The 11,163-nt window shown below is 40.0% G+C and overlaps 1 protein-coding gene across 1 annotated transcript in view; it reads right to left on the minus strand.

Annotated features, from left to right (window-relative positions):
- Positions 1–1,577: 1,577 nt before the first annotated feature.
- ZBTB44 (zinc finger and BTB domain containing 44) overlaps positions 1,578–11,163 on the minus strand; it is a 33,459-nt gene continuing 23,873 nt past the window's right edge. Inside the window, exons 4-5 of the mRNA XM_029912918.1 lie at positions 8,520–8,820; positions 1,578–5,818 (exon numbers count right to left, since the gene is read on the minus strand). Coding sequence (XP_029768778.1) covers positions 5,536–5,818; positions 8,520–8,820 — 584 coding nt within the window. The 3' untranslated portion in view covers positions 1,578–5,535. The remainder of the gene's footprint in view (positions 5,819–8,519; positions 8,821–11,163) is intronic.

The raw sequence follows: 11,163 nt of genomic DNA on the forward strand, positions 1-11,163 counted from the left end.
CAAAGAGTCCATCAACTGACATTTTAAACATTGTTCTATTGAGAACAGGCCTGTTTCCAGTGATGTTCCACCAGGAAAACCACATTCAGAAGGAAGCCTTCCCCGCAGAACACACGGCAAAAGAACAGCAAGGATCGTACACACATATATGAAAGTCAAATGATGTCAGGTACTTTTTTATAATACTCCTTACTCAGGCAGTCTCTGCGGTCACTCACTTCGTTTAAAGCTACCTTCCCTCTGAACAGGATGCTGAAAACAGTTGTTTCGCACCTTATTTAACTACTTCAGACCAAAGTCAGCCCTAATATAAAAGGCTGAAATCCCACTGAGAGTTGCACCCGCTTATAGCCGAGCTGAATTGAGGCTATTGTCCGTACTCTTAGGCGTAGATAAAGTAACGACACAAAGCAAGTATATACTCCATAAAACATTAATATTTTAATGAAAAATCTTAGCTTCATGTTTCTATCCAAAGACACTCAAAACTAGGTTTTCCTCCTCCCCCTCCCCTTAATTTTGACCTATAAGGGGACCAGTTTGGAGATTTATTTTTTTTTGTATTTTAAAACATTTTTTTTTAAAGATTAAACAATCAGGCTAGCAAAAAAGTACCCAATACATACTTTTCTTATATCAAACAAGCTAGTATTTCAGTACAATGTAACTATACAGAATATATACATTACACATATGATCACAAAGCATACACTACAGGCTCAGAACAGATTTGAAAAAACATGATATTCACATTGATTACAAGAACTCTAAAAATGATTGTAACGTTGAAACGGCACTTAGTTTACAAAAAAGTCACAAAAATATATATAGCCACCAAGAACTATGGTTCCTGAAAAATACTAATAGCCAGATAGTATTATATAAAATGTGAAGTGTATTTAAACATCGTATACATTAAAAACAAAACCAAAAAACATTTCTGTTAAGTCAATAAACATGCCAAGTAATCTAGCTGTGACCAGCGTCAACAAGAGAAGCTGTACTGTGTATGAGATGACGACTGGATATACGGCTGGTGACTGGAGACTGGCACAGTTAAAAGGGTTGCACTGTTACTAAAACACACAAAGAAGCCCAATGATAATTTAATTCACATTTTTCCTCCTGCTCTCCCCTCCCCCGCCCTTCAAGGGTTCCATCAAAGGCCAGTGCCCAGAGTCAAGGCACTGAAACAGCAGGGCAAGGAAGCCATTGAGGACTTTCTTGTAGGCAGGGCTATAGTCAGAATATCAAAAGCATGCATCAGCTAAACAAAATGGTCAGTCGAAATCTCCTCTGTGGACTTTATCAACCCTCAGGAAGACTGTGGTTTCCACACAGGAGGGCAGCCCCAGAAACTCTTTTTTTTTTAGTGCAACCAGATCTGTAGGTGAGCCCTGTAGGATACTGAACGACTGTCGTAGCACGCACTGAGTTAACAAAAACCCAGAGCTTTACCAATGATTGTTGTATTTTTAAAAAAAGTTCACGTTTTATGGTTTATTCCCTCTGAATAATTTGCACCGTGTTCTGCTGGTGACCTCTGATGTGGTTGAGGCATAGTCTGACCCCATATTTGATGGTGAGACCAGTACTTTTTTCTGCCCACAATGAAGTAGGAACAGAAGGTGCTCCCTACATCTGCATATTACCTATGCCAGCCAATCCAGGCAGCGTGCACAAAGCCTCTACCCCTCCAAATTGCATATAAAATGCTACAGGGTATGCCCTGAAAAGAGGATGGCAAAATTCTCATGCCCTAAAATCTTTGGACTGGAGGGGAAAACCAGCAACCAAGAAGTGACTGAAGCCCACATATAAAAACTTAAAGCCATATCTTAAAATCAATAAAATTTTATCCCATAAGGGACCTAGGGACCATAGTTTCATAAAATATATTTTACTGCATTGGCAGCTATTACTTTTTTTTAAAAGTTTAAGTTCACACCTTTCATTTTCAAAGATCTAGTCAACTAAACTCTCAGTATGAGAGACTTGACCACAGTACTTACTAGCCTGACAACTGAACTCAAATTGTAGTGAGAAAGACAAACCAGCAGGGACACAAAAATTTTAACCTGTGAGAATAAAACTGTGTTGCAGAAAACTGACATTCCAATTAGTACTGGGGGAAAGGTTAATCTCCTCAATGTGAATGTATCCCCACCACTGACATTAATGGGAGCTGTGTGCGCATGCATCAAAAGGAAACTATTACTTGGCCAAATTGGCCAGCACACAGCTGAAGCAACTGCTTCTCCTCCTTCCCCTCTCTGTGGGTCGGGGGAGCCAGAGGTGACCCTCTCCCCTCCACCTTGAGGCTCTGTCCTACACAATATGTAGGGAATGCAGATCCATGTCCCTGAATCCTGCTCCCTGTCAAATAGAACCATCCATGTTCTGTGGTAGTCAGGGCCCACTTCTTGCATAAGTGGGTGGGGGAAGGAAGGATTTTCCACTTAATGTACAGATCGTCCTCTGTACACCAGAAGGTTATGCAAAAGGAAAATGCACTCCAACCACTTTGTGAATACATCTGGAGAATACTTGTCAATTCAACAGTTGCTGCAAGAGGTACTACTGCTTCAGTAAACTGAACCTCCTCTATTTGAAAGAAATTCTAAACAACATACTTTTTAACCAAAATATAACTTAATTCCTTGTATCTATTTTTAGAAAAAGCAGTCCAGGAATCAAACTCCTCTGATAACATCTTTTAAAGAAGCTATGTTTCAGGTTTAATCCCCAGTGTAGTCTAAGGCATGCTGCTTTCAGTTTACTTAGACATTTATCTCAGTTTAGAACCTGGATATCCAGCAATAGAGCTTGATGTAAAATGTTAGAACATTTTAAATCTCTCCTGTGAGGGACATTATGTACTCCCAAGAACTGAGCACTTCCAGAAAGACAGGGAAAAGAGAAATGAAACAAGATTTACATTTCATTTGGACTCCTCTCTATGGAGAAGGGATACATATATTCACAGGAAACAATTACAAATACCAACCAAAGAACAGATTAGAGCTACAATACAGTCCTTGTAGCTACCAAGTTTTAATGTGTTCTCCACAGCATTTCAGACAGCACTTAACCTTCCGACAAAATTTTAAGTCATCTAAAAACCAGTTATTCTAGGTGTATGTATTCTGCATTTGCACATCTCATGATCAGTAAATTATGTGTTATGACAGATCTTGTCCTGGGTGAAAACCATCTTTTTTTGGCAGAAGGAATAAGTCCATCCATGTGTGATGTGTTAATTCTTTGTGCATTATACACACTGGGCCAGTTGTAAAGTCTGAGTTTGTGTGTCTACCTAAGTGCTTTTTAACTTATGACTGACTAAAAATTGTCATGTACAAGGAAGACTTATGCTTTTGTAATAGAGAAAGAGGATCATGAATTAGAGTTTAGTACCAGATCCTTCTTTTATCCTGAACTACTGGGGGGGGCGAGGGAAGAAACATTTAACAGGCACTGTCCTGTCTCACTGGATTCTCAATTATAGAAATCAGAAGTGGAAGAGGACTGGTCATCTGATCCAGTCCCTTCAATGGATACTGGCCTATTTTATCGTACAGTATTTTGGAAAAAAAAAAAAAAAAATTCTGCTCCAAGCCCTTTACAAAAGACCAAGATAGACATATAAGATGAATTGTAGCTGAGACATTTTCTGCAGATCAGACGGGAAAAAAAAAAACAAAAACTTAGCTTCAGTAATTTGGAAAAAACTCGGAATCTTATTAATGTTTGTTTTTTTACATAAACACAGGGTAGGGAAAACTTGTTTAAAGAAACACTAGAAATGTGTAAGTATGTTATCACTGAAGCCTTGTAAAATATTACCAATGTGCAACAAGCTTTACACTGATTTGCTATCAGCAGATATTTCATAGTTCTACAGATGCATTAGAACTGCTGAAGTCATTGCACACTAATCAGTCTTGCTATTTGAGCTCTGCATCTCCTCTCCCTCCCCTTTTTAAAAACACTTCTCTATATTTCTCTTTCAATCCAATGTGTGTGAGGCAGAGGGACATGAGTTTACCAAGTAGATCTAAAACCAAGAGAGTCTGACACATGCCCTTGGAATACTAAGGTAAGGTAATACTTAAACTCTCAGCATGCTGTGGATTGTGGAGCACAGCTGTTTGTGTATCAAACAGAGTTAATTTCATCAGCAGCCAAAGAATTTATATAATCCCTAATTTAAGTTTCTAAGCTTTACTATAGCCCAAACTGCCTGCAACAAAATGAGAATCACTGCTCTGAAAATCCCATACCCCAAATTTACAACCTTTTCTAAATCTGGAAAAAATGAAATGGCAAATCTTGCACTTTATTGCTTGTTTGAGCTGTGTACGTAGCTGGAGTAACAGCCTTTAATAAACTAACTTGGCAAAGGTTTAAAATGTTTTGGAACAGGAACAACATAACATTGTTATATAGGGTTTTTATAAACAACCCCATGTTGGGTTAGAAACTTGGCCTCTAAAAAGAATAAATTGGTTGTTTTGTCCAAAACAGACTAATAAAAACCCCAGAAAGCATACATGCATATGTATAAGCACAAAAGTGTGCAATAATGCACAAAAGAACTTGTTTTTTTCCTCTGTAAACTCTCTCTAGCCAGCTTTTGGATATTAGTGATATGTGTGATAGGGGAAAGTGACTAGGACTGCAAGCAGTCTGGCCAAGGTTTAAGAATTTTAGTCTGGGACACTTTTTCTTTTTTTAAAGTTGGTTTCCTTTTCAGAAAGATACAGTGGTGACAGATTTGTCAGGCTTGCATGGATTTATACTTTCCTTGAGTGTATGTCTCGCCCCATATAAGCAAATCAGGATCGGTTATTTGAATGAGCAGTTTCTAAACGGAGTGGAATATCAGAAGTGGGAGGACCTGGCATGGCATCATCACTCAGTTTGTCAAAACTGATTCAGAGATTTTTTTTGTAAAGAGACATTTTTTAAAAGGGCGGTACTGTTAAATTTCAGAAATGCTTACGATTTCCAAGAAAAGGGTTATAGTAAGCAGTTTGAAAAACAGTAAGGACAAAGATAGGACATGCCATATTTTAAGCAGAGGATTAACGCATCTACTCAAAGTTAGTCAAAACTCTGCTCATTAATTAACTTGCGAGCATACATGCTTGTACTGGTCATTTTAAAAGTGTCTTCTGATTCTCTCCCTTTACCAGAGGGTCTGCAGAAGCATTAGAAATGTAATGAGCTGTTCTAATTCTGGAAGAAGGAAGTTGAAGTGATTTCAGTCGATTGCTTCTTCTTTAGAAGTGCATCACAGCTTTTATGATGCTCTGACAGGACCTTATTGTGCATTCAGTCTTAAACATTTTCACAGAACTGATCATTCAGTCATGAAAAATAATGTAACATCTGTTGCAGTTTTCTGTTTAAAGTGTAGCTTACAAAGTAAAAAGGGAAATCTCCCTCCTTTTGTTTAAAAAAATTAAATTAAAATGTACAGGACCAAACACAGGCACTTTCCAAAGAACAAAAATGAAACCAAACCATGAATTATTCAATAGTAATAGAGGACAGCTCTGATTTCGGGGGGTCATCACTGGTTGCCTCGGCACTGGCATTAGTCTTTGGCTGCTCCGGCATGTCTTCCTCTTTCTCTGCCAACCCACCCAAAGACCCCAAGGGGAAAGTGCTTTCGCAATTCTGAGTCGACGAGACCTGCGAAATGACAGGCATGTGGACAGAGGAGTTGCTTTCAAACCCATGCTCTCCTAGCTCATATTGCCCGAGGGTCTCTTCCTGCTCCTGGTTTAAGTAGTCCGGGACTAGGAAATCACTAGAAGAGGGGCAAAGGACAGAAGAGAATGTTAACCTTTCAAAGAAACATCAGATACAGCTATGCTAACTACTGCATTGCGCAGGGAATAAAGAAACTATTATCACAGCATAGGGCTAAAATCTTCACAATGATATGCTTCACTAAGTGTTATAACTCAGTTTTTATTTACATGTTTGGAGAAGCTAGACCTGGGATATCAATTTTTCATAGTTTATGCAGCCATATTTCCTCAGGGGTAGCTTCATATCTGGGTTTGAGCCTCTTGAGGATGGGAGTTGATGTCAGTATCACCACCTGGTGCGGAATGCCTCTATGCCAAAAAAGAGAGTGCTGGAGTTTTGTCTTTTTAAGAACTGAATTTAGTGCAGGTAAATTCAGGTCTATTCAACCTCTGTAGAGGGGCAAGGACTACCAGAGAATCATACACAACCTTCCTCTCAAAGGGGAGGGGTCCAAAGTCAAAGGGAATTAAAAGGGATAAAGGAAACAAAAGAGGCAGGGCTGAGGCTTGGGGACAAAGGTATAACATATATAAGTGTGCTAGCGCAGGACCCAGTGCACAGACCTGCAGATGACACCCACTGCTCCAACAAGTAAAGGTAAAGAAGTTGGATTGAGAGCTCTCTATCCACAGAGCAGATGGAGCACAGGCAGCAGCAATGTAAGCCTTGCCTCAAGTTGCCCTGTCAACGTGCCTCAACAACGACACAGGACTATTCGAGATGACAGAGGGTAGTTCAATTTCAGTAGCCCATTCCATCCTTGGCCTCTCTGCTTAACTATCAATAAGGATGCCAACTGTGATGTTTTTTGTGATGCTGACACCTATCCTATTACAGTAAAACCTGCCTTAGAGACGACCTCTGAAGAGGGACCGCCTGTCATGAGTGACTACTTGCAGAGGTCATGGAACACCACCACTATCTGGTGTGCAAACTTTAAAGAGAGACCACTTCTTACAAGCGACCATTTTTGCTAACTCCCATGAGTGGTCACTCTTGGCAGGTTTCCCTGTACTAAGAAGTGGACTGAATTTCATTTCCTCCCAAGCCACCTAGTCCTGGCTCTTTTGTCACAATAACTAGATAGCTTATTCTCAGAAACTGGGGGCTGAACATGCTCAGAGGAAAGGTCTCACACATTCTACCAATATTTCCTGATTTACTCTGTGCGAGCATGATACAAAATCAACTTTTTTTGCAAATATCCAGCACCAGACATATTCATAATGAAAACCAGTATATGCACTCTTTGGTTTTTCCATGTAGTCCATTCAAAAGGGAGCAGTTTCCTAGAACAATGATATGAGATTCAATGACCCTTTTCTTTCTGCAGAAGAGGATGCACTTTTCCAAATCTAGGGGAAATCCAAATCGAGGAACAATGGGAAAATGCTCTATGCTAACATGTTAATCTGGATTTTCAAAAATCAAATAATGCCCAGGAAATCACTAAAATGAGTGTGCTTTAATGTATTCAACAACAAAAAAAAGAGTGCTTACCACAGCAACCGCATCATCTCGTGGTATATTCATGCTACCTCTGGCACAAGTGGTACCCTCAATGAACTGCACACACCAGAAGGTACTGAACTTTGTACTTTTAAACTATAATTTTGGGGAAAGACAGCTGACAAGCAAACATTTCCTGATTTATGTTCTTTTGGAATTCTTTATACAAGTGGTGTAGAACTAACCACCAAACAAAATGTTGAAACCTTTCATAAGACAAAAAAGATATGACATCTAGAAAACACCTGATAGATTATTGCTGGGGAATTTTAGTTGCTATGATGCAAAGAATAAACTTACAACAGGTTTGCTTCATACTTTTTAAAACAAACAGCCTACTTACATGTACACATCTGCATTACCGTGAATGAAGGAACTTTTGTTTTATTTTTATTTTTTAAAATGCAACTTGTTCTCAGGAGATTAAATATTTAACAGTAATGAAGTCTCCCTCTCTCTAGAGTCCCCCTCATTCACTTTCATTTATTTATCCCTCTATTTAAAAATCTCTTGTTTATAAACACTTATCCCATATCAGTGTGATATTACTGTGCTACTTTGACTCCTCAAGACTCATTTACAGGCTTCTGAAGAGCTTTTATGTTTTTGTATGTTAAGCCAATTCTTTACTACCTGATTAACAAGAAATGTGCAGTAGGCCTGTGTGATTAACAGGTTGGAAATTTTAAAATTTCATCATTTAGCAGTAAAATAAACCTAAAAATGAGAATGAAGATGTGATCATCTGGATTCATGCAGTCTCATAATAAAATCCTCCCCTCAGTAAAAAGTACTTTAAAAAAATCAGGTCATGAGTCCACCCCCCATCTAAACAGACAGTCCAAACTCTTTCAGATACAGCCATCAAATAATTCCTAAAAACTCACAGACTGTGGTATATAATGTTATTTTTAGCACTATTAACGTGCTTTTAGATACTAGTGGAAAGAGAAGTAGCCTAGTCACTAAGAAGTCATCTTTCCATACTACTGGATTCTTCAATGCCTTATTATACAGTTTATACACACTAAAAAGCAGATCAGAGATTACAGATAGTAGTGCAAGAATGAACGTGACTGCAATTAGCTGGCAACCTGATGAGAGGAACAGCAGGCTGCCCTGAAAGCAGGAAGAGATGATTTAGAAAAAGCAAGTTTCCCCTGTTAGGTTTTTGTTGTGGACCTCACCTGCTCTGGAAGTAGTTTGCTAGCTCTGACGCTTCATGGTTCAGACTCCTCAGGTGAACGATTAAATTTCCAGAGTTGGTGAACATGGCGCCACATGTTTTGCACTCGTAAATCCGAGGCTTGCGGATAATATGCCGGGAAACCCGCATGTGGTGTTTATATTCCCCGAAGGAAGTGAAAGTGGCACTACATATCTGGCACCGGAAACAGCGTTTACCTTCGTGCTTCAGGCGATGCATCTTTAGCGAGTAAGCTCGGGTGAACTTTTTCCCACAACGGTCACACTGAAATGGTTTAATGCCTGTGGGAAAAGAGGGGGAAATATTTACTTTGTGCAACTGGAGATCACATTTGGCAATTTCTGTTCAACGGGACAGCAGCTGTGACCAGTCATAGTAAAGTACTGATTTAATACAGAGACAAACAGGTTATCTTTAAAATGGCAGAAGTGATTAGCATCAAACCTGATATTTCTCTCAATCAGACGAGAAGGAAGTTTTATAATGACCAGGTCCTTATACAGAGAGACAAGGTGGATCCTTATATAGTCCTTCTTCATTACATAACTTCAACCTGCTGTAAGGCTTCTGTGGATTAGAAACCAAGGCAAAGATACTGAGCTGCAGCCAGACTGTTCGGTGCAGCAGAACCTATAAACCACCTTTATTGTCTCCTGATCTTGGACCAATTTGAGCTGGGCTGGTCAGTGCAACACAGCAACCTTTAGATTGCTTTTAGCAGAAAGTTTCATCAGCTGTCTATAGCCCCAGCAGTTCTGGTAGTAAAGGACTGCCTGGGCATAGGGATACCCTAGCTTATGCAAGGAGCCTGACAAGAGAGTTGTGGTGTAGGAGCCTATACAGCAGCTCCATGCCACCTAAGGATGCTTGCATACAGGGGTGATCCTCTGGGGGTCAGGTAAGTAAGCCTTAATGCAGCTTTGCACAGTCAAAGGAGCACAACGCTGCACTAACACATCTGACGATCTGGCCCTTAGTTTTGTCCTACATCCAATTTAGAAGCCTTGTTACCAACTCTCTCATCATTTACTCACCATGCTCATTTCAGAGTGAATACAAATATTACATGGTACAGCAGCAGTTAATTTGCAATGGAATGCCTATGGCTGAGAGAAACATGCTCTCCCTAAACAATCACATCACTACCAGCACTAATACTATACAAAAGGTTAAACCACAAAAAGTCCTATTAAATGGTCTGACAGAATTCAGGCCAAGAATCTGGACTCTGACTCAATTCACACTATAGTTCAAAAGAAAAAAAAATGTTAAATGGTCTAAATTAAGGATGTTGTTTCAGTCCAAGCTGTTAACTTTACTTGTCAATTCCTCTGCTTTCCTCATGTTTAAGTGAGCTCCTTTAATTGTGGCTTCCAACATAGTGAAAGCTACAGTTAAGGTTAAACTGAGTCTCTTTATAAACTTGCTTTCACATGCAAAACATTCTAAAATATTGTCCTTTGGGGCTGAAACTTTCCATGCTTGGTCTCTGCCCAAAAGCATTTATTTTCTTGAAAAGTTTGAGGCAAATCTCTTCAGCCATTTGAGTTAAGAGAAAATACTTCTGGCATTTACAGATTGGAGGTTTCTGCACACGAGTAACTCAAAAACAGCTAGTAAAAAATATCTGCCAACTTCCCGTGCAAGTCTTACTGACAGCTGCCCACTGACAGATCAGGCTGAAATACTTCATGCATGCTTGGTACATATCTTAAAATTTTAGCAGCCTACTTGAGACAATTTAATAACCAAATATCCACAGGCAGGTTGTATTGTTAAATGTCAAATGCCAAAAAACTATATTAATGGATCATTATTGGGCTTAATAACAGTTGCTAGTTACTTATGCCTTGAGAATCGTGGTTCTTCTGCTCACATAAAATTTATGGCATTTGTGCAAGATGACATGTCAAATATTAATCAGGAAAGAATAAACGTGTTACTGTTCAATTGCAAGTATCCAATTTCTCTTATATCAAAATAACTTTTATAGATTTAAACATTTTATTAGGTAAATGGTGGTTAACTCCACCAACAGTTGTTTACTATATACACTTTATATAACTTATTGTGTATTTCAGCCATAAACATGTTTAAAATATAAAAACTATTATGAATAATCTGATTTCTTAAAAACCATCAGCAAGGATCAACCATTCTGACTGACGGGCACAAATTCCATTTGGTATACAACTATAAGGGGCATCTTCGAGGCCTGCACTGTAACTGTTAAAAGTATCTCTACATTCACTGGACTATCAAAGACACAGTTATTGCTGATCTAGCAAATCCTAAACCAGGGGTAGGCAAACTACGGCCCGCAGGCCGGATCCGGCCCCTCAGGGCTTTGGATCTGGCCCGCGGGACTGCGCCCCGTGGCGCCGCGGGCCCCGCACCGCTAGAAGCGGCCGGCACCACTTCCCTGCGGCCCCCGGATGGGGGTGGGGGGCCCAGGGCTCTGTGCGTTGCCTCCAGGCACCGCCCCCCTCAGCTCCCATTGGCAGGGAACCGCGCCAATGGGAGCTTCGGGGGAGGTACCTGGAGGCGCAGCAAGGGCAGCGCATGCGGAGCCCTCCGCCCCCCCTCCCCCAGGGGCCGCAGCGCTTCCTGGAGCGGTGCAGGGC

The sequence above is a fragment of the Terrapene carolina genome, unplaced genomic scaffold (assembly GCF_002925995.2).
Source record: "Terrapene carolina triunguis isolate 2854851 unplaced genomic scaffold, T_m_triunguis-2.0 Scaffold374, whole genome shotgun sequence".
Classification (NCBI taxonomy): domain Eukaryota; kingdom Metazoa; phylum Chordata; order Testudines; family Emydidae; genus Terrapene; species Terrapene triunguis.